This window comes from Adiantum capillus-veneris, chromosome 2, assembly GCF_014529385.1.
Source record: "Adiantum capillus-veneris isolate H3 chromosome 2, ASM1452938v2, whole genome shotgun sequence".
Taxonomy (NCBI): Eukaryota; Viridiplantae; Streptophyta; class Polypodiopsida; order Polypodiales; family Pteridaceae; genus Adiantum; species Adiantum capillus-veneris.
The window spans coordinates 1,751,559-1,778,948 of NC_140932.1; the positions used below are offsets into that span (position 1 = coordinate 1,751,559).

The 27,390-nt window shown below is 45.0% G+C and overlaps 1 protein-coding gene across 2 annotated transcripts in view; it reads left to right on the forward strand.

Annotated features, from left to right (window-relative positions):
• The window catches only part of FLN1 (fructokinase-like 1), an 81,766-nt gene extending 61,627 nt beyond the window's left edge, over positions 1–20,139 (forward strand). For both annotated transcript variants that reach the window (XM_086483351.1, XM_086483355.1), the window contains exons 6-8: positions 18,323–18,861; positions 18,987–19,479; positions 19,579–20,139. In XM_086483351.1, the coding sequence (XP_086339477.1) occupies positions 18,323–18,861; positions 18,987–19,479; positions 19,579–19,817 (1,271 nt within the window). In that variant the 3' untranslated portion in view covers positions 19,818–20,139. The remainder of the gene's footprint in view (positions 1–18,322; positions 18,862–18,986; positions 19,480–19,578) is intronic.
• Positions 20,140–27,390: the final 7,251 nt, after the last annotated feature.

Below are 27,390 nucleotides of genomic sequence, written 5' to 3' on the forward strand. Positions count from 1 at the left end.
CTCTTCCCTATGCACTGTTGCCGCCCGCCCTGGCGCCTTTGCCCGTCTCCCCCACTCGCTTCTCTGCCCCCACGCGCCTGCCCCGCCCCCCACTCGCTCCCTCTAGCTCCACCCTCCGCATCTTCCTCGCGCAAAACCCCCTGGTGCCTTCGATTTCTGCTTGAGACTCAACCTTGAGGGCTTGTCCTTCACCGTCGGAGTTTCTTGGAAGTTGTCTGGTGCTTGTCATCCACCACACTCACAGCAATAGACACAGATGGAGGCTTATGCTCCATCCCAGAGGGACTCTCTAGAAGCCCCCTCGCACTACCCTACAGAGCCCACCATCCGACTTGCTCTCTCGCTGTCAAAGCAAGCAGAGGTGGAGCGCCTCCAAGCGACCTCCATCATCTGCAAGATCATCGGCACCCGTCCTAGCAGAGGAGAGGTGCGTGATCTTCTCCAGGCGTGCCTTTTAGCAGAGGTGGGCAAGATCCTCGATGTTCAGCTTTTCGGGCGTACTACCAGATAGAGTTTGAGATTCCCGAGATTTTGTCCAAGGTCATTGGGATGAGCCTGTCACCAGCGTGTGACTACTATCTATCCTTTTTGCCGATTTCTTTCTTATTATTGATTTACTTTCACTTCTTGGAAACACCCCTCGGGAAATCTAACTGCCGTGCATTGCATAGCTAGTGTGGAACTGTCCAGAGGGAGTCCAGGCCTGAGGGCAAGAGAGCACTAAGGTTGGACAAGGACTATGGTTAGCCAAAGTGGGGTCATTGACTAGCCAAAGTGGAATCCTTTGCTACAGAGGCTACATTTCAGTTCTGGGTGTGGTTGCAGTGTACAAAGGGGGTCAGATGACCTAGAAAGATACAATGGCAGCATCTCCTAAAATTTAGGGAACTGCTATTTTGGGACCTGAAAATGTGTTTGCGTCATTACCTCTGGAATGGCAAGGGGAACATTTTCTTACTGTGCCGTGAAGTCAACTAGGCAACCGGTTGGGAGATTTTTTGGCGGCAACCCCGAAACGGGAAAATGCTTGTAAATGTGCCAAGTGGCACCTTCTGGTGCACTTTCCTCATGCAACAAGAAGTGGCGCTGAATTTAGGAGGAAGAGGGCTCATTTTTCAGTTTTGTCATAGGTTAAGAGCTATGGAGTGCTTCCTTTCCCTCCTATGTAGAGTGCGGTGCCAGGAGTGATGCCCTGCACGCTACGCACTGCCCTCTCTCTCCCCTATGGCAGTATGTTATGCCCCTCTAATGGGCTTTTCAATTGACCAATGTACAGTTGTGTGGGTTCATGCGCGATTGCCGAGGCAAGAGCCTCTTGCACAGGTACTGGATTAGCTAGCGGTTAATCCCCCGCAAGTACAGGTGAATTTGGAGAGGTTTCACGCCAGAAATCTCGTCCGATTCAAAGGGCAAGTAGCCCTACAGGTGCGGGAGCTCGATGACTTGCTACGGATGCGATTGGCACGCGAAACGGAGCCCGAAACAGTAAATTACAGCCTGCTGTGTATTTCTGCAGGTTTAGGTTTTGGCCCTAAACGGTCCCTAATACCCCCAGGAGGTTCGGGGACGCGAGGGGACCACTGTACATGTGATCTGGCACATTTTCGGGGCTGAAAACAGGGAATTCAGCATGCTGCAGATTCTCGCCAGGTTTTGCAAAGTGCCCGTATGCGTCGGGAAAGTCAGTCAATGCGTGGGAATACTGAATGTGAAGGGTCCTAGTACAGTTATGTTGCCAAAATCGGGCCGGAACAGTTGAAATTCAGCCAAGTTTGTGCGGGGCAACTTGTAGGGAACCACAACGTTTATTCCCTCTTTTAAACAATAAAGAAATACCAAAAGGGGCGCCTAAGTTAGGGGCCAATCTGGTGTTGGTCTACTCATACAGGTGCAATCTAGCAGCCTGTATCCCTCTCCCCTTTGTTGTGTCTTGAAAGTACAGGTAAAGTGGGTGACAAATTAAATGGGTGAAAGCAAATAAGGTTTAAGTCTAAAGTCTACCGCCCTTTTTGAAAGTACAGGCCGGTTTGAGAGCCCCCTAGCCATCGAGCAGTTCAAAGACACCTTCGACAATGGCGCCATGGTTTCGATCCAACTATCGACGTTCTTCTCGAGGAGGGAGACCTGCCCATCTCAGTGCTTCCCCGGCCTGAGGAGGGAGTACCTTTCGCTCCTTTCCAGGATAGGCTCAGAGATTGGGACTGTCCTGGAGACACCTCGCACGGTAGCCTCTGTAGTTGCCAAGGCGTCTAGCATTCCCATAGTACTGTTCTGGTTCGGGACACCCACACCCTCCCGAAGGTCATCCTACTACCTCGGGTGACTGGTGGTTGGTTCCGTTAGAGCTTGGAGTATTCGAGCCTCCCGAATCAGTGTTTAATTTGTGGTCAGATGGGCCATCTTGCGAAGGCTTGTCCACGGAGCAGGCCCCGATCTTCACCTCAAGCTCAGTCCCAGCCTCCAAAGGCTGGCCAACAGCAGCATACAGAGTCACACGGTAATCAAGCAGAGCCACCCTCCGAGTCTGGGGCTCAGGCGGAGGAGGGTTGGTAGCAGGTTCGTGGTCAGTGTCGACAGAGGCCATCACGTTAGCCTGGCACTCAGAGTGGTCCCCAGGATTCAGGCCAGCAACAGTGGGTTCCCACAGGGAACCCTTTCGACCCTCTTCAGCAGGACGAGGTCTCAACTCCACCCTCCTCCTCCGCCTCACCTTCGACAACCCCTCCACCCCCCCCCCCCCCCCCCCCCAAACCCGAGTTCCCCTCCGTCCCTCCCCCCCCACCCCCTTCCTCCTCCCCACCTCGCCCTTCTCCCTTGGGCGCTCCCAGCCCCCCCACTCCTCCTCTCGCTAGCCCCCTGCTTCCACATCACCTTTCGCTCCTACCGCGCAGCCGACCCAGGGGGCAGGACCTTTCTCGGTTGCTAGGAGATCTCTTGGCAGCGCTTTTGCCACGAGTCGCTTGGCGATAGAGGGATAACCTTTCTTGCGAACCCCCATTCTGATGCAGACATCTCCCTTTGCAGTAGTTCCTCGTGGACTGATGAGTTTCGACATTCGTCATGGGTGGGACTTCTTTGCCTATGACTTCACACATTTTCTCAACGACCCTTCACCAGACTTTGAGGCAGCTTTCTTCAGAGTTCATGTACTGTTCCTTGCAGCTAGAGGGATAGAGGCCCTGGACTCTGGACTCAGTGGTTCGCTTCTCTTTTCCCCTATGTGGCAGGGACCAGCCTGAGTGGACTTTGGACTTAGTGTTGGAGTGGCTGCAAGCACAAGTTCTCGAGTTCTCTCACCACATGGGAGACCTGGGGGTTACAGACTTGGTATAGACTCTGTGGCTGTTGGCCAAGTTTTCAATGACACCTCTAGACTCAGCAGGATGTAGACACATTGTTGTACACTTCTTTGCTGACAGGTAGAGCCCGCCATGCTATGTACACATACATGAGGGCTCCTGGACAGAGAAGGTTGCCCTGCACACGACATAGTAACAAGGAATCGCCGTTTTCAGGTCTCCGTTCCCCGTTCCCATTCCAAGTTCTCGTTCCGAATCCCCATTCCGTGTTTCAAACGTGAGTACCCGTAACAGGGAATGGCATTTTATTCCATGTTCCCGTTCCGCGTTCCCGTTCCGGTTTCTCGTTCCTGGTAACTATGGCACACGACTCGCTCTCCTTGAGCCTGGGCTAGACACTCTTTGCAGTCACACCTATCTCGGGGACGCTTGGATGCAGATTATTCCGGATCCAAGACAGCCTCAAAGATAACACTGTTAGCTGCTATTGCAACATTAGTTCTCTCTCGCTCTCCATGAGGATCATCTCATGGAACGTGCAGGGATTAGATGGGCCTCAGTTTCAGCGCCAGAGGGGTCGATTACGTCAAGAGCTTCAGCGATGCCTTGTGGACGGAGAGATTGATCTTCTTATGCTATAGGAGCATCATCTGAGTGAGAGCCGCATTAGACGACGTGGTCAGCTTTTGCGTGGGTGATATGAGACATTTTGGTCAGCTGCATTTGGACCTTGTGGTATCCAGGGAGGGGTATGTATGACTATTGCGGACTCTTCGCAGTAGGCCATTGTGGATAGAGGTATTATTGTACCTGTCAGGGCTCAGTGGATTACTTTGTAGGTTCAAGGTTGCCTCTTGGGCTTCGTGAACATCTATGCGCCCTGTGGCAAGTGCACGTGCAGAGTTTTGGTCTCACATTGTAGAGTCTCTGCCGCATGTAGAGCAATGGTGCATTGGGGGTGACGCGGGCCGGCTGCTTCCGCATCTTTGAGGCTCGCCTTGTGCCACCAACGGAGACTGTTCGAGATTTTTGGCTCGAGTTGATCCATACTCTCAGGGGACAGTTCCAAAGACTTCAAGGCAGCTCCGACTGCATGCAGGAGCACAGAGAGGAGTTCCTTCGACTGTGGCGCCCAGGGCCTTTCTTCACCATGGTTCAGGGCGAGCTTAGATGGCACTACCGTCCACCTGTGTGGATTTTCCCTCCTCCCATCTCTTGATTTAGCCCTCATTGTACATACGCTGTTTTTTCATTGGGAGAGTCTCCCCTTATGGTTGATGTAGCCCTCTCTAGTAGAGGTGGTTGTAGCCCTTAGGGCAGTTTTATTAACTAACAGAAGGATCTTTTTCTCGGAAAAAAAAATGGTGCGCATGGGTCATCCAATACTAACATATACACAGATGAATCCAAGAAGAGCCCAAATTCACCTATGAAGTAAAGTGGAGTGTCAGATGCAGCGGAAGTGTTTAAGGATTTAGCTCGGATCTAGTACTCTGCACAAACACAAGGGACACTTTACTTCACTTGAGAGAACTGAACTGAATGAATGAGAGAGAGAGAGAGAGAGAGAGAGAGAGAGAGAGAGAGAGAGAGAGAGAGAGAGAGAGAGAGAGAGAGAGAGAGAGAGAGAGAGAGAGAGAGAGAGAGAGAGAGAGAGATAATGATGATGATGATGTATTTACGTCCTCGGGGGGCCAAAATGACCCATGGGACCCACAATCTCATATATGAGACTCCCCCCCTTCCCATGTGAAGGAGGGGACGTGTCATGATTCTGTGGTGATTTTGTTTGTGAGTGTGGTGTGATGTTCTAGTACTTTGGCAAGATAGATGCCTAGTGCTACTGGAGAGGGATGTGTTCTTGAGAGAAGCTCCTCAAATGTAGTAAATCCTTGAATAAGTTGGGGAAAGTCGATCCGAATGTGTGCAGAAGATCTCACACCCGCCCAACTCAAACAAAAGAAGGTAGAACTCCAGAAGATGCAAGAAGCACGCACAGCAGGGAAATGGGCAGTCTATCAAGGAGGTAAAGCCATTATTCAGGAGTTTCGGACTCCCAAGCTGGCTCCCTCCTCACCTTTCCCTTCTTAGTTTTGTTCATTTTAGCTTTTCTTTTTGACACCTCTTTGGACCCTCAGTCCTTAACTGAGATGTATCTCATGATCCTCTTGTTAAGAAGAACCCCTTTGTAATGTTTTGATTTCGGTCCCATGGGTAATCTCTGACCTCCGTAGACGATAATTCAATCTCTCTCTCTCTCTCTCTCTCTGAGGGTCCAAAGAGGTGTCAAAAAGAAAAGCTAAAATGAACAAAACTAAGAAGGGGAAGGTGAGGAGGGAGCCGGCTTGGGAGTCCGAAACTCCTGAATAATGGCTTTACCTCCTTGATAGACTGCCCATTTCCTTCCTGTGCGTGCTTCTTGCATCTTTTGGAGTTCTACCTTCTTTTGTTTGAGTTGGGCGGGTGTGAGATCTTCTGCAAACCAAATTTTAGTTTCCTTGAGAAGTCTTGATTGCTCAAGGAGTTTGATTTGATCCGCCTTAGTCTTGAGAGTGAGGATTGCGTGATTGGTGCGATGCTCATGTGTAAGAGAGGTGATTATTGCTGGATCCCATTGTACCAAGTGGGTTATTGCTTGGATACGGGCAAAACACTCGTAAAACTTGAGATCCCCCTCCCCTCCAGTCACTTGGGAGCCCGATGCGAACATTGAGGGAGATGTCCTCTTGTCGTTGTCGCTCGCGTAGCGTGGATGCCACACGATCTTCGACCTTGCGAAATATTACCTCCTACACTCAAGTTTTGACCTCCTTTGTGAGGATGGTCTCCACTTCCTCCTTCATTTTATTGAACTTGACTTCCATCACTTCCATCTCTTCTTTCTTGCAGTTTTCCATTGCAGCAAGCCGTGCCTCGATGGCAGGAAGTCTTTGCTTGAGCTCATCGTTCTTCTTGCGAAGTTTTTCGACTTCATTTTGAAGGCCGACGACGTTGTCTTGTTTTGGGGGTGTTGCTACAACCCTTGCGAAGGTGAGCTTGCCACGGGATGAAGCCCGGGTGGCCATGGCTGCTGCTGCGAAGACCCACGGATGGGCTGTCAGTAGCCTTGGGGGAAAGACCTCTTAATAGTTAATAATTTGACTATGTGTGGTAGGCTTGAAGGTCTGGGAAATAAAACTCAAGGGAGGGCGAGCCAGTGACGAGGACGAGCTCGGGAGGAAACTCGTGACGAGAACGGTGGGGTATGCGAGCAGGGGAAGCTGATGCAGTGATGCAGAGAAGCGGCAATGGCGCGGCAGTGTTGGTTAGCTGGTTGAATGCGACAGCGCTGGTGCTGGCTAGAGCTTGACCCCCTCACAGGGCAGCCCTTCGCCCAGGGGGAGGTTGACGAAAGCAGAAGAGAGAGAGAGATGAAATGAAATAAAATGTTATATTAAATGTCTTCAAAAGGTCAAAATGACCTATGAGACCGAATTGATACAATCCTTGTGGATCTAATCGAATGTCTGGGTACAAAAATAAAATGAAGTAAAGTGAGACTAAACTAAAAGAAATAAATCGTGAGATTGAAATCAAGAGACTCTCCTTGTGGCTGCGCAACTCTAGTGAAAACAACCCGAGGCATCTCTGATCCTGGTATCTCATGACTCTAGCGAACAGTCCAAAGCCCTCTCTAAATAGACAATGAAAGCGGCCTCGTATCTCATAGTATATCGGACAATGACAAATGTGATGTAACTCTGTCTCTGTCGATATATGACACAACTAGCATACTTTGGCTTCTGGTGGTACTCTCCTAAATCTACCAGTCTCAATCTCTAGCTGATGCAATGATGTGCGCATTTGACCAATAGCACATCGTATCCTATAAGGTAAACGAGTGTCCATATAGGCTGGTCTGATCACATATCTATCCTCTGTTAGTTGGAGGAGATGCTCTCTATAGAAAGCCATCTTCGTGCCCAACTCTTGTGCCGACTGTATGCATGTGCTTATGGTATGTAGTTGAATCAAATCCTAACGTGTGAGAGAAAGGGAAGGTGCATCCAAGGAGTATTGGAATGGTGAAGCCCTGTGACTGAAACCATGGGGTCATCTGCCCATACCAACATTTTCTGTCCCCTTGTAGCGCTAGCTGTCGGGATGACTCAAGGGCTAGCTGAGAATATGTGTCTTGGGGGAGGTCCCATAAATTATGCATGAAGGAGACTGATCTAGTAAGGGCTTGAACTAGAGGGGGGGGGGGGGGGGGGGGGGGGGGGCAGCTAGCTCTGCTCGAGTAATCTCATGTGGCACTGAGGCCTTAGCCCGAATCATTCGAGAGATCATAGAGACTAGAGGCCTTTCCATACATCTCCATCCATCAATGCTACCATATCTGCCCTGGTGGTCCAATGAGGGCCCCCAAATCTGAACCCCATAGAGCATAGCTGAAGCCACTAGCGTGTCAGAAGTCACAGCTTTGTTCGAGGTTCCTGAAACTGAACCTCCGAACACATCTTCTCCAATCCTCCCAAGGTTGCTGTTAAACACCATACCTTGGTTTTCCCCAGGTTAACACACAATTCACTATCTTGGGCAAATGTGGACAAAGCATCTAAATGACGCTGCATCCCCTGGGGAGTCGGAAATCAACACATTTTTTTCAGCATATAGCAATAGCAGGATCCATGTCCTTGCCAACTGTGCTCCTCTATCACCATCCCTCTCAATGTAGTCAGCAACCTTTGTCACGAGGACGTGGCAACTACTAACCTTAGTTGCTGGTTTCTTTCCGATAATTTTTATTTAATTTTTGGGACCCTCTTTTTGAAGTTGCAAATGGCCGGACATTGTATGGCCAGTGTGAAATGGTCGACGGTCGAGAGTTTCACCCGTAGACGGGAGACCTTGTCCCCACGAGTTGGTCGGTAAAAGTATGTCTAGGCTCATTTCTATGTCATTTAGCCCCCCTCGCCACACTTAATAAGTTGGTGGGTACTAGGAAATTAACTCAAAAGAGGCATAGTGGACACTGGGCAGCACCAGAGGCCACCTCAGCCAATTTTGGGCGCTAGAATTGATTTGGGGGAGTTTGGGGCTGCCCCTCTCTCTCTCATTGTGACCTACAGAGTGTGTGTGAGTAGTTGGTGTAGGTGATTAAGCTTTAATGTAAAGCTTGCCTTCTCCCTTGCACTATGTAGCGCCATGATTCTGCTCTCGCGCACCACTCTCCCCTATTGAATAGAGAATCATGATGCCCTGCTCGAGGGCTTCTCATCTATATGTACAGTTATGTGGGTTCATGCGCGTATGCCGAGGCAAGAGCCTCTTGTCCAGGTACTGGATTAGCTAATTGCTAATCTCCACCACGTACAAGTGAATTCGGAGAGGTTTCTCGTGAGAAATCTCGTCCGATTCAGAGGACAAGTAGCCAAAAAGGTGTAGGAGTACAAGGGCTCGCTACGGATGGGTTCGGGTCGCGAAACGGAGCCCAAAACAGGAAATTCCAGCCTGATATGTAAATTTGCAGGTTTAGGGTTTCGGCCCTAATTGGTCCGTAATACCCCCAGGAGGTCCAGGGAAGCAAGGGGATTGATAAATAGGTGGCGCAATTTCAGGATAGAAAACAGAGAATTCATCGTGCTGCAAATTCTCGCTAGGTTTTGTAAAAAAGTGTCCATAAGCGCCGGGAAAGTCATCCATTGCGTGGGGATTTTGTCTTTGAAGTTTCCTAGTACAGTTCTGCTGATGAAATCGGGCCAGAACAGTTCTTTTTCAGCCCGGATTATGTGGGTCAGCTCATAGGAAATCGCAAGTTTTATTCCCTTTCTGATAAGAATAAAGAAATACTAAAAGGGGCGCCAGTCTTTGGGGCCAATAGATTGTTGGTGTTTGCTTGGAGTGCTCTAGCTTCCAAGCCGTGTGTTTTCTAAGTGTTAGTTCCGGTTTCAGGTTTTATTTGCAAAGTTTCTCTGTGTCCTAAAGTCTAAAGTAAAGTTTGAGGTGAAAACCAAAGTCTACCGCCCTATGGGTCGGTTTCATGGCTCCGTCTTTGGGACAGAATTACTTTTGCCTCCAGAAGTGAGCGTCGATTGGTTTTTGGTGAAGACATAGAGTAGAGGAACGCGGGATTACACTATGGCCGACAAAGGGAAAGGCATTATGGAAGAGGGTTCCTCTACGTTGGACAGACAAACAATACCTACGGTGTTTGAGGATGGCGAGAGTTCTAGGCAACCCCTGTTTGTACCTTTTGTTGATGTGAATGCTCCACCAGTGCAAGGCTTTATGATTGGGCAACTTGAAGATGATGCATTCGGGACTCAGTTGGTTGCTGCTGTGAATGTTTTCACTTGACTGGTGCAAAACCCAAGGTTTATGGAGTTTTTGCAAGCGCCACGAGTGCCACAACAGACAAGGAAACTCACACAACCAGTAGAGCCCGTTGAGGCTCAAGCCCAGTTTCTTCATGCGTCCCAGCTGGATAGGGAGCACTCGCACGTTGCGGAGTCTGTTGGGGCTCCAAGATAGGTTCCTTCCGTCCATGAATAGGTGGTTAGGACGCCAATTCTACACGTTTCGCCAGTTTAGCCCACCACCTTTCAGAGTCCACATGTTGCATTAAATGGACAGGGAACCAATTTCCAGGCAATGCATCAGGTTTTTCCACCACCCACGGGACATCCTGGGTATATCGGGGATGGATCTGTGCTCCAAAGCATGGCTGGTTATGCGCCTGGAAACCAACAATATATGCCAGGAACAATCTTTGGGGATATGCAAGGCATGATGCCGAACCCCATGTATGGTATTATTGGCATGCAGCAAGGGTTTCAGTGCAATTAGGGCCAGTTTGGGGTGCCACAGGGTAATTTTGGCATGGCTGGTTTTTCTCGACAATAGCCAGATATCGCACCAGCGACTCAAAATGTCAATGGCCAAGGGGCGCCGATGATCCCTATTACAGTGCCCATGTTGCAGACATTTCTCTATAACAATTTGGGAGTATTGGAAAAGCCAAAGCCATGTAAAGAAGGTGGTGCAGTGGTAAAGTTTGATACCTTCAGTGGTTTCGAGGACAAGACAAAGGCTCTTACCTTCCTCCAACAGTTTGATACAGATTATGCAAGGGGGAATTTTACAGAGGCCTCCAAGGTCAGGAAAGCTGCCATCTTTTTGAAAGGAAATGCGCGTACATGGTGGACGACATTGTTGATGCAAGGATAGGCAACCGCCACATGGGTATACTTTAAGCAAATGTTTGTATCTGCGTGGCTGTCAAATGAATTTGAAACCGATGTCATGACGGATTGGCACCAACTTACTGTCGCTACTTGCAAGAGCTTAGAGGAGTGCAATCGGAAGTTCTGTAAAGCGTTTCTCTCAGTAACTTCCTACAGGTTCGTGCCATTGATAGAGCAGATAGAGAAATACTGTTGCGGGCTTCCTAAAGGCCTTAGAAACTATTGCACAAAGAATAGAGTGACCACTCTTACCCATGTCACGTGACACATCCAATCCTATGTGTTTGTGGACAAGCTACAGCATGAACAGGGTTATGTTTAGTCTAGAATAGGAAGTGATCTGGCACTTTTGTGAGTCTGTTCGCAGACCGTGCATGACGAGTCACTTAGTGTAGATGCATATCCTCTGGTTGCACACAGCATGATCATAGGCCTTCCCATCAGAATCCATCAGAATACTTCAGGGGAATTTTCCAGTGCATTTAACCCATTTTCCCTATTTTTGACATTTTTTACTTATTATTTTGAAGTGACTTTTGTTGGGAACTAGGTAGGGCAATTTTGCTAAGATAATATATAAGCAAACCAAAGTAAGCACTTTCTGGCAGAAGAGGCAGCAGGAGCACCTTTCTCAACGGGCAGCACCTTGCTCAACAGGCAACTTCTCAGCAAGACACCCCCCCCCCCCGCAAGGCCTAGCGTTTTTGCCACACAGCATCAACACTGGCGTTTTTGCACCATAGACCAGCCCTGGCGTTTTTGCATAGTAGACCAGCCCCGACGACCACAGCAGACATCAGATCCACTAGCGGTAGCAGATTCTACAGCAGTTAGCAGATTTCCCACCGTAGCATAAGATTTTCAGCCCCTAGCATTTTTGCATCTGCAAGACACCTTAGCGTTTTTGCAGATCTTCGCGACGGAATCAGCCCTAGACCCAGCGTTTCCAATTTTCAGCAGTCAGTACCCGCAGTAGAACCCCCAAACCTCGCAGATCTCACCTTCCCGCAGCAGATCCTCGCCGCACGGTCAGATCCCGCGAAGTTTGCAGTTTCAGCCCGGAAAACGCAGATTTCAGCATCTGTGTTTTCAGTGTGTCGTCATCGTACTGTCATCATCGACATCGTCCCCGACATAGAGTCAGAATCCAGCAGATAAAGATCTGCAGATTTCAGCCTTAGCGTTTTCAGATTTCAGCCCGTCTCGTCATCATCCTTATCGTCGTCGACATCGTCGGCAAGTTCAAGCATTGTAGAGATTTGTGCAATCATAAGTAGACCACTCTCGCCATAGAGAGTGGGGCCTTCGGAGGAGGGTTTGAAAACATTCTGGTGTCCTATTCTTCTCTCTCTATCGCTCAGTCTCAGTACTTCCATTCACTGTGTCCATTCACTTTGTTTGTGTCCATTGCACTCTCTCATTAAGAACCAAGGTTGTTTCCGTACGTACGTACGGTCTGGTTCCGTACTGTACGGTACGTCTGCACGGTATCCGTACGTACCCCCCCCCCCCCCCCCCCCAAAAAAAAAAAAAAAAAAAAACCTCTGAAAAAAAATCTCGGATTTTTTTTTTTTTTCCATCGACGGTGCCTATTCTCCGTGGTCGGACTGGTTGGGCGAGGCCTTTAATAAGTCCACCTATCCTATACTGGTTATTATCACAACAGAGAACTAGAGAGTAGAACAGAGTCTCTGCACAGAGACCAAGGAAGGATTTGCCGCCACCGATAAGGTTCTTTCTCCCTCCCTCCCTCCCTCCCTTTGTGTTTGGATTCTGCAAGGAGGCACTCTAGAGTCCTGACCTAGCGAAAGATTGTAAGTTTTGTATTCAACTTTGAAGTGTGCGTTAATTGTGTTGCAGAGTTATCTAGCGGTTACTTAACTTGTGGGGTGATTTTAAGTGTTTTTTGAAAGTTGTGGCTATGTTTAAGTATTGTGCAGTGTTTTTAAACTAGATAGGTTGTATACAAATTTGAAATTCTTTGTATTTTTAGCTTTTAAAAAATATACTACGAATTTTACATACCTTATGGCCCAATCCATACGGTACAACGTACAGTACGTACCTAACACGTATCGAATACTACGTACCTTACAACCTTGTTAAGAACGGAACGCTCTCCCTTCCATAAGTAAAAGGAACCTTGAGCACAGTTCGGAGCAATCATCTTGAGCAAAGTTCAAACATTCATTCCGCTGCACCCAACAACCCAGCTTATGGAGGTTGCTAACACTGGAAACGACTTGTTGAAAGGAGAAGATAGTGGATTCCGGGGTACCGTGAAAGGGAGCCAGCCCAAGAAAAATTCAGTGAAGAAGTCTTTTGCAAAAGCGGCTCCTGAAGCGTCCGAGGAGCAAGAAAAGGCAAACATAGGCAAGGATTCAGTTGAGACTTTTGGAGCGATGGCAAAGAAACAGAAAAGGAGCCTTTTGTGCGTAAGTCGCTCGAGGAAAAGAAGGTCTTGATGGCTGTGAATAAATGCTTTATATGTGAGCAACTTGGTCACTTTGCTACAGATTGTCCCCAAAAGAGGACAAGAAAGGAAAGAAGCCCAAGCCCACTGCAGGTTTAGTGCCAGACATGTTGGGTGACTGGCCTAGTACAAATGCTAGTGAGTTATACAGAGCTTGGGGTAAAGTTAGAGATCAGACGACACTTATCTTTTTTGATCTAGGTGCCAAAGCGAACTTTATCTCACTAGAGTTAGCTATGAAGCTGGGCATTAGAGCTGACAAAATGGGGTACATGGTAGAGGCAGGGTTGGCATGTCGTGGCCACTCAGAGTGTGTTACTCCCATTATTGGAAAGTTGCGTCTGCATATTCAGTCATATGTAAACAGAGAAGAGTTTTATATCATGCCATTGGAAGGGTGCGATGCGTTGTTGGATGTTCCGAACACATGGCATGCTGGATGTCTGTGACAAAACGATCACCCTTCAACATAGGGGAAAAACTCATGTTTTGGATTAAAGCTTATAGGGGAGTCTGTCCCTATTGTATTTGCTTCATACTTGATTTTTGCACGTGATGTTTCAGATAATTGTCAGTCAAATTTATCTGTGCTAGATAAAGAAAGGTCAAGTGAGTGTTTTTTTTGATTCATTACCGTCCCAATTGCCACCGAAGAGGCCTGAGGACCATGCGATAGATTTGGTGCGAGGGTGTAGCCCACCAAACAGACCTCCCTATAGGGTTAGTGCGGCTCAGCAGAAAGAGATTATGGGCCAGGTTGAGGAGCTTTTAGAGAAGGGACTGATTTAGCCTAGTTCTTCACCTTTTTGCTCCCCAGTGCCCCTAGTGCAAAAGAAGGATGGCTCTTGGCGCATGTTTATTGACTACCATGCGTTGAATAAGAATACCATCAAGAACAAGTTGCATATTCCAAGGATGAATGATATTCTTGACCGTTAAGAGGGTGTCGCAATTTTCAGCAAGATAGACCTTAAGAGGGGGTACCATCAGATTCGTATAAGGCCAAAGGATGTGCACAAAGCTGCATTTAGGACGACATTTGGTCGTTGTGAGTTTTTAGTGATTCCATTTGGTCTTACAAACCCTCCTACGTTCAATAGGATGATGGACCGGATTTTCCGCTCGCATCAAAAGTTTGTTGGCACATTCTTTGATGACATGAGTCTATTCAAAGAATGAAGAGGAGCATAGGCGTCATTTGCTACTCTCTTTTACTTTGAACTCAAATTAATATAAAAAGAAATACCAAAAGGGGCGCCAATCTTTGGGACCAAGGAGGTGGTTCAGACACAGACCAGCCGGCTTTTGGACGCAAGTAACAAATCCCAAAAGCACGAGAAAAAGCACAAGAAAGGAACTGACTTCCCGGGTTATTTGGGTTGTCAATCTTCTTTTGCATCGGCAAGAAAGCAGAAGAAGCGTGTACGATTTGAAGGACTACCCAGCTCTTCTTCTTCTTCTTTTGTTCTGACAGTTCTTTGCAAAGGGTTATGCACAGCAAAAAGGCATAGATTATGAAGAGACTTTTGCTCCCACTTGTCGTATGACTACTGTGCGTTTTCTATGTGCATTGGCAGCCCATTTTGGTTGGGATGTACATCAATCAGACATTGTTACTGCTTTCTTGAATGGTGACATATTTGAGGAAGTTTATGTAACGCAGCCTCGTGGTTTTGTCATAAAAGGACAAGAGGACAAAGTGTGCAGATGTAAGAAGGCTTTGTATGGGTTGAAGCAATCTCCTCGTGCTTGGTATGAGAAAGCTGACACTCATTTGGTTAAACGAGGCTTTCGTAACAGTCCAACAGAAAGCACATTGTATGTAAAGCGTGAGGATGATGTACTTCTCATTGTGGTTCTTTATGTTGATAATTTGCTGATCACTGGACCAAATGAGAGACATATTGCTGAATTTAGGCTGATTTGAATGCTACTTTCAAGATGAAAGATTTGGGGATGTTGCATCATTACTTGGGTATACAGTTTAAGCAGTGTGATGGTGGTATTTCCTTGTGTCAGAAAAGTTACATAGAGACATTGCTATGTAAATTTGGACTTGAGGTTTACAAACCTATTGCCACTCCCATGGAAACAGGTTTGAAGTTGAGTCTACATGATGCTGGCGATCCTGCTGATGTCACTCTTTACCAAACTGTTCTTGGCTACCTCATTTATGTATGCAACACGAGGCCGAATATTCAGTTTGCAGTCTCACAGGTGAGCAGATTTATGCATAGCCCAGGGTCTAAGCATTGGCAGGCTGTCAAGAGGATTTTCCGCTACCTTAGTGGCACTTTACATCTTGGCTTGTTTTATCCCAAGGGGGGATCATTGCCGCCATACTTACATGATTTTTCGGACTCAGATTGGACTGGTTGTTTTGACACGCGAGTGTCCACAAGTGGTTTTTGTTTCATGCTTGGCAATTCATGTATGTCATGGTTGACCAAGAAGCAACCTACTATGGCCACTTCGAGTTGTGAGGCTGAGTACAGGGCAATCTTCACAGCTACGGTTGAGTGTGTATGGCTCAGACGCGTTATGGATGATTTGGGTGTTGGATAGGACACTGCCAACACTATCTACACTGACAGTCAGAGTGCATTGGCAGTTGCGAGGAACCTAGAGCTTGGCTTATGTGCCAACATAGGACAACCTTGCAGATCTTTTCACAAAGGCATTGTCTCGTGAGAAGCTTGAAGCTTTCTGCAAAGCTTTGGGCTTACTCCCCTTTGTGGATTGATCCTGTCCTCAGGATATGGCACTTTCCTTTACTCATGTGCCAGCTCTCGTTCACCGCATCACTCTAGGGGGGATTTGCTACCATATACATGTGGTAGTGATGTGTGTGAACACACTAGGACCGCGGGGGCATTTTTTCCCTCTTTAGAAGGTTTTTTCCCCCGTGCATTGTATATACGCCCATCTCTCTAGGGCTATCTATCTTTCCATCGCACACTAAGAAACACACTCTCTATTGTGTGCCTTGAGTTTCCTTCATCTTCTCCAAGCTATGTGTGTTTCTCTGCAACCCTAATTCCAACAGTCTTCCTATCCATTGGACATGTTGGGGTGGGGTGGCAAGGACCTCAATGTGGTGGCATCCACTGCTCAAGATCTGTGTCCAAATATATTGTTTGTAAGATCCTAGTCTTTATGGTGTTTATGCTCCTTGTGGCATGTGATGCACATGGGGTTTTCATGGTCTGTAATGGTGGGTTGCGGGTCCATATAAAAGCCAAGACACTTGGAGTGTTTTTCTTCTTTAATATAAATAGCTCCTATTGAGCATTGCTTATATATTAGAAAAAAAAATAAAGCCTAAGCTCTAAGTTGGTAAAATATAAGTTCAAATTTATTAAGATTTGAATCCCACCACCTAAATCAAAGAAGAGATAACACTTTTAATATGTTATTTTTAATGAAGACCTTCAAAAAATCAAAATGTGACAAGATTTGAGAGTGGTAGCTCACTAGTTATGCTTTTTATATGGATGTAGATGCTTTGCAATGCAAAGTCTGATGCAACCAGACTTGTGATGTGTGCAACGTGCATGATGATTCTAGAATCTAGCGACCTCTAAGCTCCTCCTCTAATGTCCTAGCCTCTAGCGCATGTGTGACTACGGTTGAGTTTGGGCATGAATCTTTTAAAGGAAATGATGAGATAGCATTGAGGCTCAGGGAAACAATTCACGACCTCTCTCTCTCTCTCTCTCTCTCTCTCTCTCTACGCATTTCTGGCCTCTTCATGGCTTCGCATGAGAGATGAACACTTTCTATGTACACTTATTTCTCTGTTTGCGCCACGCACTGCCCTCTCTCCTACTTGCAGTTATAGCATGCAAGTAGGAGCATGCCCGTTGAAGGGCCACTATATGCCAAGAGAATCTCGAACCACATCTTGGCCCCTCTACCCTTGCACAAACTCCTGGATCATGTCATCCATGCCTTTGTTGCAATAGGCATTGACCAAGACACCTTCCTCTTTCTTTCTCTTAGAGGGCCTTATCTCGTTGAATTGCCTCCCTCCTCTTCCTTTTCTCAGAGGGCCTCACCTCACAAATGTCCCTCAAACTTGCACACTCTTGCATACTCTTCTTGTGGCACATGTTGGCTAAAGTGAGTGCTCTCAAGATGTGTGTGTGTGTGTGTGTGTGAGAGAGAGAGAGAGAGAGAGAGAGAGAGAGAGAGAGAGAGAGAGAGAGAGACGTAGAGACGTGAAAACTAATGGTGATGCTTTTGGGGGGAAGAGGAGAAAACATAGCTAAAGTATAATATACCAATATACTAAAAATTTACTAACCATCGAATTTAATTAAAGAATACCTAATGCTAGCTCCTCTTAAGTATGGAACAATAAAAGATACACCAAAAGCAAGTGAATATTTCATAGGAGCAAGAAAATTAACGGGTATTGAGTGACGGGTTGGTGCATTTTTGCTTTGCATGATGACGGGCAAAGTGTATGATGGCCCTTCCTCTCCGAAGGCCATTCCGAAAGCCAACTAAGGGAGTTCCCCTTCCCTAGGAAGGACAAGGGCACCCTTCAATTTCCAGGCCTGCCCCTGATCCCTGTCCTCTATGCGTTGATCTCAGTTCTTGCCTACAAGTAGTCTCCCAATGGTGCCGCTAGGAGTCTGATGCGTTTCCGAGTAAAAAATAATGTCTCTTCCCTTATAGCTATCCTCAAATGCGCCTACATCTAGCTTCATTGATCCGTTACAATTCATGCTGCCATTTTAAGGTTGGTCCCATAGGTCTAGCACCGTCATGTGATGCGTTTTTCCAACACCACTACTCTCCCTCCCATGTAGAAAGCAATTTTTCCTTTCTCCCTCGCTGCCTTGATCTCTGGCATCAACTCTTGCATTTGTGCCACCTGTGTTAGAGTGATGTCATCACCCAAAAATATCCCAGTTTGCTTGAGTGTTGGTCTCTTCTTCAGGAATTCCTTCTTGGCTTCCACTGTAGGGAAACGTATAATGAGTGCTCTTTCCTTGGGCCTTCCTTTCTCATCACTTCCCTTCTTGCCAACCCAAGCACTTCTGTGTGGGTTCAGAAATACCCATGCGCTTGAAGAGCTCTTGCACCACTTCTCCTTTTCCAGTGTTTTTGAGACTTGTAACACGCACATGAAGGGCTCTAGTCTTTCTCTTTTGCTCCTCTTCAATTGTCATATTGATGATAGTCGATGTCCGTGTGGCTTCAAGCATCTTATCTTTTCCTTTCTTTGCGTCCTCAATCCACTTTTCAGCTGAAACCTTATGTAAGACAAGTGAATGAATGCTTGCTGGCACTAAATTGCAAATTTCTCTTGGCAGGAGGTAAGGCAAGAAGCAAGTCAAACAAACGTTCGAATCAGAAAGAGCTAGTAAGGGAAAAAGAAGAGGAAGAGGAAGAGGAAAAGGAAGAGGAAGAGGAGGAAATTTATGACTGGCCACGCCTTATTTGCTGCTTTGGAGAGGCTATGAACGATTTTGTTCCTACAGTGAGAGTGTCAAACAAAAGGCAGCATCCTGACAAATATTCAACATGGAAAATGCTCCAATGGAAGCCTCCGGAATTTGCGCGGATCTTGGGTGGACCTTCTTTCAACACAGCAATTGCCTTAGCACGACAAGGGTGCAGAGTTGCCTTGATTGGAAAAGTTGGAGATGACGAATATGGGCGACACCTTGTTCACACACTCAATACTAATCGTGTACAGACTCGTGGTGTGCGATTTGACCCTAACACTAAAACTGGCATGTCAGAGTTAGGTGTTTCGTTTGAGAATGGTCAGGCACGGATGTCATGTGTGCAGCCAAGTGCAGAGAACTCCCTGTTCGAGGCTGAGATAAATGCTGACATATTGAAAGAGGTATGTACCTAATTGTGCTTTTACCACCACAGTGATGTCTTCGCTCAATAAAGACAAGCATTGCCAGGGTGGTTTTTGCTAACATTGGAGTTCTTACAACAATTTCTGTTTTGACAAACCTTCAGGCAACTATGTTTCATTTTACATCATCCATTTTGAGCACTGAACCCATTCGATCGAGTCTTTTTTCCGCCCTCAGAATGTATAAGAGCTCTGGTGGTGATGTCTTTTTTGACTTAAATCTTCCTCTTCCGCTCTGGATATCTCGAGAACACACCTGGAGTGTGATCAAGGATGCTTGGTTGCAAGCAAATTTCATTGAGGTCACGAAGCATGAGCTAGAGTTTCTCCTTGGAGATGAGAATATTGACAAAAGGCTGCCTCAGTATGCAGTAGATGGCAACGAGCCACGCCCATTGCGGGATGAGTATCATTACACCCCACGTGAAGTGGCTCCCTTGTGGCATGAAAACTTGAAAATGTTATTTGTAACAGATGGCACCTATGTTATTCACTACTATGCCCTTAACTTCAATGGGAAAGTCCTTGGTGTGGAGGATGTGATTATCGCTGCCTACACATGCGATAGAGCAGGTTCAGCAGATGCTATTGTCGCAGGTGCGAAATAAGTGGGCTTCAAGGTCATGTTGTGTTCAAGTAGTGTGCTTTTGTTTCTTATGTGTCACCCTGACTTGTGTTGGCTTATGATATTTGCAGGTATCATCAGGAAGCTGAATTTACAGCCTGAGCTTTATACTGATGAAGTGACACTTCCAAAAGCCCTGAGGTACGCTATGTCTGCAGGAGTAATTGCCCAATGGACCCCAGGTTCCACCAAAGGATTGCCCACTGAAAGTGCAGCCCAGAACTTAACAGAGCAGGTTTACCATCCAGTTTTTGTTCAATCGCTTGGCACAGAGCTTTATTCAACCGTATCACAAGATTACTTATTGTAGAGAATTTGTTTGAATTTATTTTCTGATACCACCCTACAAATTTGGGTTTTCAATCTTTGAGAAAAGAAAAGAGTGGCTGTATCACCGAACGAGTACTGTGGGTCCCTGAGGATGCTCGGGTCCGCCTGTCTCCCGGGAACCGAACAAGCCAAAAAAGTTTATGTTTTAGTCCACTGCCTCTGTGAGGAGCAGATTTCTTCTGGGGGACTGGTTGTCGCAAATAGTATTTTTACAAGTATATGCCTCTGCTACTGCGAACTGTGCGTGCACGAATGTTGTTTTAAAAAATTAATCTACTTGGAAAAATGCCCATTCAGAGCTGCATCTTGCCAAGATGACAAGGAGCTTTCCAATTATTAGTGTGCTACATTTTAGGAGTGCTTGCTGTACGTTACAATTGTGCAATTAGATGTTACTTCGTCCAAGCCTAATACATGTATCAATAGTGCACCTGTGCTTCAAGCATCCTCCTAAGGATTATATCGACAACATGTGAGTGATAGTCAATTGCGTGAATGGTGTCAGTTGGCACTTTGAGAGGATATGGTAGTTGAACACCAGTAATTTCAGATCATGTAGTATTGGGTAGGTTGTGCACTTGCACCAACCTCAATGACAAAAGGTCCTCAGTGCATCAATAATAAACTTTCGTGGAAGACCTGAAATTGAGGTTCATAGTCCTGTCTACCAAGCTATGCACCTCATTGATCAGGAAACAATGGCATTGTATAGAGTTCCACTACTATTACTTTTCATTTTATGTTCAAATTTTCTGTGATGAATAATATCAGTCAGCAAGTTCTTGCTACATCTTTTTAATGAGCAACGCATTGATCTAGCACTCATTGAATATTTGATATAGGGATTATCATCCTCACTTTGTGAGCTCCACCCATCTCTGTGCACTGCGGCTTCTCCTCCTTCCTTTGCACGCATGCATGCATGCATTCATGCACCTCACAAGTGGTATCAAAGCCTTGGTTGGTGGCATGGTGGCGGCTTTTCGACATTATCCTCTCCCCTCGAGTGTGCATGACTCCTAGCTATGGCAAAGGCTTGAACAAGGAGAAAATAGAAATAGGAATTAGTTGTTCTGTGAGCATATAGTGTGCAGGAAACTTTGGAAGCAAGAGAAGTAGCCTATTACTAAGATTTCTTTGGAAAAACCTTAGCATTGCATTAAAGCTTTTGTAGGCAAGGCAAAATAAATATTGCAATATTGGAAAAAGTTAAACTTGGTTGGCCTGGCATAGTAGTGCAAAAATATATTGCTATGATTTTTTCTCAATTTTGCAAGTATCCGGAGCAAAGCCTCATGGTGATGGTCCTCCAAGGCAAAGAGATTGGAGTCATAGTCTTGGTAGGTCAAGGGATTGCAAGAATTCTAGTAGCAAGAGTTGTGGCCGTGATCTGCATAATGTGGAATGATATCATCGTCGCCACAAGAAAGGCCACTTGAAGAAAGATTGTCGCATTTTGTACCATGAGTAGGATGAAGAGATTGTCCAGTATGAACCTCCAAAAAGCAGTGTGAAGATTGAGGAGCTCAATGTAGTTGAGTCGCCACTCGTAGAGGTTGCTTTTGACATGTTGTAGCCATGAGATGTCTTGCTATTTACTGTCGATTTGAGTTCGGATGCATTATTGTCTCTTGATGAGTGTTATGAGCAAAAACGGATCATTGATTCAGGTGCTAGTTTCCGTGTTACTCCCTATAGGGAATGGTTTTCCAGTTATGCTTCCATGCTTGGTTTGGTCAAGCTAGGTGACTCGTATCAACTTGACATTTGTGGCATTGGAGATGAGAAGCTATGTATGTACATTGAGTTTATGCTTCAAGGTGCCAAACATGTACCAAAGTTGACAAAGAGCTTAGTCTTAGTAGGCCAGTTTGATGATTTGGGCTATACTACCATTTTTGGCAATTGTTCTTGGATGATTCACAAGGAAAATTTGGTCATCTTGAAATGCAAAAAGTCTTGTTCATTGAACTCTTTGTATGTCTCTAGTGTGAAAGAAAATTCCATCGATATAATTGAGCTGCCTTCTACTGAGTTGTGACATAGTCGGCTTAGTCATATGAGTCAGAAAGGAATGAAACAACTTAAATGTTTGGGTTACTTACCTGTCTTAAATTATTTTGATTTTAGTTTGTGTGAGTATTGTATTTATGAAAAACACAAGAGTTGGTACATAGTGATATCTGTGGACCTATGTCGCATATATCTCTAGGGGACATTAAGGTGTGGATCTATCTCTTGAAGAGGAGAGATCAAGTTTTTGCTACGTTTCAAACATTCCTTTCAGTGGTAGAGAACTAATCAGTCAAGAACGTGAAGGCCCTGTGTACTGACAATGAAGGAGAGTGTGTCTCCAGTGAGTTCAAGAATTTCAGTAGTAAAAGAGACATTAGACAACAATTTATTTTACTATACACACCTACTCATAATAGTATTGCTTAGCGTATAAATAGAACAAGCTAAGAGAGAATCATAGCCATCTTGTAGCAAACATACCCCAGAGAAGAGGATGTTATGATATTAGCGTATAAATAGAACAAGCTAAGAGAGAATCATAGCCATCTTGTAGCAAACATACCCCAGAGAAGAGGATGTTAGCGTATAAATTGAACAAGCTAAGAGAGAATCATAGCCATCTTGTAGCAAACATACCCCAGAGAAGAGGATGTTATGATAACAGTTTTAAATCAATTGTTTGCCTAGTTAGCCATTTAATTGTAAGATTTTGCACGAGGTGTGGATTGGGTAGAAGGAAAATCACGATAGATTATGTGTGTTTGGGAACTAGTCAATCAAGACCGTGAAGGCTCAGTGTATTGACAATGAAGGAGAGTGTGTCTCCAATGAGTTCAAGAATTTCAGTAGTAAAAGAGACATTAAACAACAATTTATTTTACTATATACACCTGCTCATAATGGTATTGTTTATCGTATAAATAGAACAAGCTAAGAGAGAGTCATAGCCATGTTATTTATAGCAAACTTACTCGAGAGTTTTGGGAAGAGGATGTTATGACAACAATTTACATAATCAATTGTTCGCCTAGTTAGCCATTTAATTGTAAGATTTTGCACGATGTGTGGATTGGGTAGAAGGAAAATCACGAAAGATTATGTGTGTTTGGGTATGAAGCATTCTCACGTCCCTAAAGAGGTATGTAAGAAGCTTGAGCCCAAATCACACAAATGCATCTTCATTGGATATGGTGCAGATAGAGATATGGGCTATCATATCTGGCACTTAAAACCTAGAAAAGTCATTCGCATCTCATAGGTTACATATTAGGATAAAAGAGTACTAACTAGTGTTTAGAGTGGTGTACTTAATGGATGGAGAGAGAGAGAGAGAGAGAGAGAGAGAGAGAGAGAGAGAGAGAGAGAGAGAGAGAGAGAGAGAGATGGTTCATTCGAGTGTAGGCTATGTCCACAGGAATGCAACCACTCATTTCCTTTACACTTCAAACTTGAAATTGTGTACCAAAAGCTTATAAGCTCTTAATGGTAGCCTTTGGTTCTGTCCCTAACTTGCACTTCTTCCTCCTTCTTCATGTGTAAAAGAGGCTTCCATTTATAGGTGAAAAGAAGCCTTTATGGGCTACCCTCTCTCATGAGAGGCAGCCCATCGTCCATGTGTAGACGTGCCCATATGTAGACAAGTCCACCTAAAACGCAACCACCAGAATGGTGGGCATCGACCATTGAGTTTCAGCCACCAACTACTAGTCATAGGCCATTGGCCACTGATCATGTATCTATCGGCCATTTCCCGTCACTTTCTAGCCACCATCCATTCACAATTTTTCAACGAGTGATTTTTTCACGCATAATGACTTCTCCTCATAACGAGTCTTAGAAATGTGCATTTCTAGAATACAAATTACAAGGGTAAATCAGGGTCCATACTTAAGATTATCTTCAATAAGTTGTTGGGGTTCATCAACACAAGAATCTCCCTCAACAAACATGTGTTTTCCAATCAGAGAATCAAACTTCACTCTATAATCAGACTCAACAAACAACACAATTAGACAATTTCAGGCAGAGCAAAGTCAGAGCCAAGGGAAAGATTAGACAGAGCAAGAAACTTTATTGAATGAGCTTGAGTACATCTCGTGTGTCGGTTTTTTGCTACCCACGACTTCTACTATAAAAAAGAGTTACAAGTGTCTAACTAAATATTCTAGGTATATACATCCAATTCAGCAAAGTCCGACCTAGCAACATTTCGACTAAGTATAATTTTGATCAGCAAAGCATAATCCGACTAAGCACTATTTTGGATAATCAATTACCCTTTCAACACATGGCGCGCCTCGGTGGTGGATTCCGTAGAAATGCGACTTGAACTTACATATCCCTTGATCCAAAACAGAAGGTGACCACAAAAAAGTTCAAAAATTACATATGCTACTCAGTCTGAAAATACTAAAGCTGCGTTTCACTTCTCAATAGCCTTAGAAATAATACCACCTTCAGCTGCATCAAAAGGAACCTCCACCTGCTCAAAATTACCATCAGCTGGTATTGCAAAATCTGATAAAACAATTCCATCTAGCTCCATTTCAGTCTCAACATTCACCTTTTCTTTTGACTCTTGGTTCTCCGTTTCCTGCAATGGCTTTTCTGAACACTCAGCTCGTTCTGCAAATTGTTGCTCTTCTTCAACTACGAGCTTCTCCTTTTGTTTTGCTTTAAGTTCCTCGACCTGCAGATTCAATGCTCTCTTTCCTTCTTGAGCTGCTCTACCTCCATCATCAAGTCAGCCTCATGGGTACTGACAAAACCAGGTCTAACCATTTCATATGGGTGCTTCAACACATTGGTCAACCTATGTTTCATTGCTTTCCATGCCTCTTGCATTGCACTCTTCAATTGTTGCCTAAGCACCTGCACATCCCCTTCTGACATTAATACTCCATTAACATCTTGATTCAATAACTACTTCTCCATATCCAACAAGGGTTTAAGCCTCTCATCAAACATCATACTGCACCTGTAAATCTACATTTCTGGTGGCCAATTGCTCCAGCTCATGGTTCACTTTCCCTTCCAAAGTCATTGTCCATTTTGTGAACATCCCTAAAGACATGTTGACCTTTGCTAATTCACTCTTATGCTACATCAGAACATCCTGCATCTCATCCTTATGTTTTAGCTTCAAATTCTTCATTTCCAAGTTCAAATTCCGCACAATAGGATGCTCTTGTACGCACACTTGTGCTTCCCCTGTTTTTGACATGGAATGTACCTAATTATCTAACTGTATCTGATTATATAATTGTACCTGCTGCCTGCTCAAAAACTTCTGAACCTCTGCTAACATGTGTATAGCCATCCCAACATCCTCAATGGAAACCTTTTGTTGCACCTTCTTGACAGTCCCTGGTTCAAAGTCCAGCTGTCTCACTGCTTTGAACACTTCAAAGTCCACCTTTGTCTTCTTTGATCATGTGAAGACCTTTCCCAATTAGGTTGGTGTTTGCAGTTTCTCATTAGAGGTAATGATTGGAACATCTAACTTCTTCATGGATTAAATCATTGTTGAATTCTTCACAACCTTCAATGCTTCCTCCTCTGAATATCCAGCTTGTACCAAAAACCTAAAGGATGACATCTTTTTTTGATCCTTCTGTATATTTGCTGGCCGCTCCACTTTTTGATTGGAATTCTTATCCTCCTTCAACACTCTTGTTTTGGCCAACAAACATGCACCCTTATCCTCGTTGAGAGCTTTTTGAGGAAAACTAAACATAGCTGCTAAGAATGCAGATAACCTGCTGCAATTTTGAGCCTTTCTTTTATGTGACATATAAACATCAACAGAAACTTTGTCATACAACCAATTTGCCCAATTTACCCTACCTCCTTGCTCTCCAAAACACAATGGACCATATTTCCCCTTTGGCATATAATCAAAATTTATGAAAAAGCATAATCTCTTCAAATACCATTTGAGCTGCTCTCTCCTCACATAGTTTACATTCTTCAGCATATAGTACTTCCTACCACCCTCAGTAGGACCAAACTCTTTCTTCAACAAAGCTTCAAAGCATTTAGGAATTGTAATGATACCTTTCAATGCCAGATGAAATACCTGTGATACCAATTCCGAGGTAAAGGATAACGTGCTTGAAATCATACCCTTGGTTTTTTGAAGAATATCTAGCTGTGACTTTGTATAGTAATTATGCCTCCATTCATCCCATGGAAAAGTTGAAAATGCATGCAGTCCTATGCTTTGTAACCACACCACATTAGGCTCTATTGTTAGGTCTAAGGATACCTTAAAATCAGTAAGGGATCCATCAGGGTCTGGTGCAACTTTACTGTGTTGAGAGGAGTCTTTGCAGCAACCTCCTCTTCACTCGAAGCCTCCTCTTCCTCTGGGCCACTGATGTCGATACTTATCACCTGTCCCTTGCGACACAATTGTCTTGGCGGTTCATCATTCTCCAAGTCGGGTTGCATGGCACTGGTCGACTTCCCTCTCACCATGGATGAAGGTGAGTGTAGGGTGGGTGTGTACTTGAAGAAGTCGGGTGACAACATAAGGTAATGTAGAATGCGATAGAGGTGATGGATCACACCTTCAAATATCGCACCTTGCTTTACACTCACCACTAATGGTACCCGCTGCATGATGATTTCACCTAATGGGAAATCAACCCGCACTTCAAAGTTTATCTAAGTTTATCTTCAAATCTCCCTTAGTGAACAATCTGACCCAAAAATATCCGATCGACAAAATCCCATTTTCAGGTAATCCGAAAATTCGACTTGACCACTTTGAACTTAGGTTCCTCTGTCCTGTTATTGAATTGATGTGCATCGTACAATTAGCCTCAACATCAGTGTTGGTCATAACCTTCTAAAATTGATGAGCTCCAAACCTTCAACCCAGACCACTTTCTACAAACTCCTCTGGTTGAATCAATCCTACTATAAAGGCCATTCCAAATGGGGTGGTTTCCCTTGGAATTTATTCAACCTAAAAACCATTAACATGTTTCTCAACTCTGGTACCAAAAGCATTAGCAACTATGAATGTTCCCTATCCCAAATTTTGGACAATCTTATATGGACCAATATATCTCAAAATCAACTTGCTTGGATGTGGCCCTAATATGGAGTTATACAAAATTACCCAATCTCCAACCTAGAAAGCTTTAAACTTAACATTCATACTCACCCAATATTTCTTCCTTCTCTAAATCACTTCAGATATATATGAACTAATCAACTTGTCCTCTTCTAGCTGCATCAAATATCTGCTCTTGTACCCGACTGACAATTTGGGACTCATTTTTTCTGCAGTTACTCTAAGGCTAGGAACCACAAATTCCATAGGGACCACAACTTCCAGACCATAAACCAATTTTAATAGAGTTATACTTGTGGTGACCTTGAAAGCTGTCCTAAAGGACCATAATGCTGAATCAAGCTTCTGATCCCAATCCTTCTTGTTATCTTAAGCAATTTTCTTCAATATCTTCACCAAGGTCTTATTTGTTCTTTTAGCATGTCCATTAGCTTGAGGATGATAAGCTGTGAAC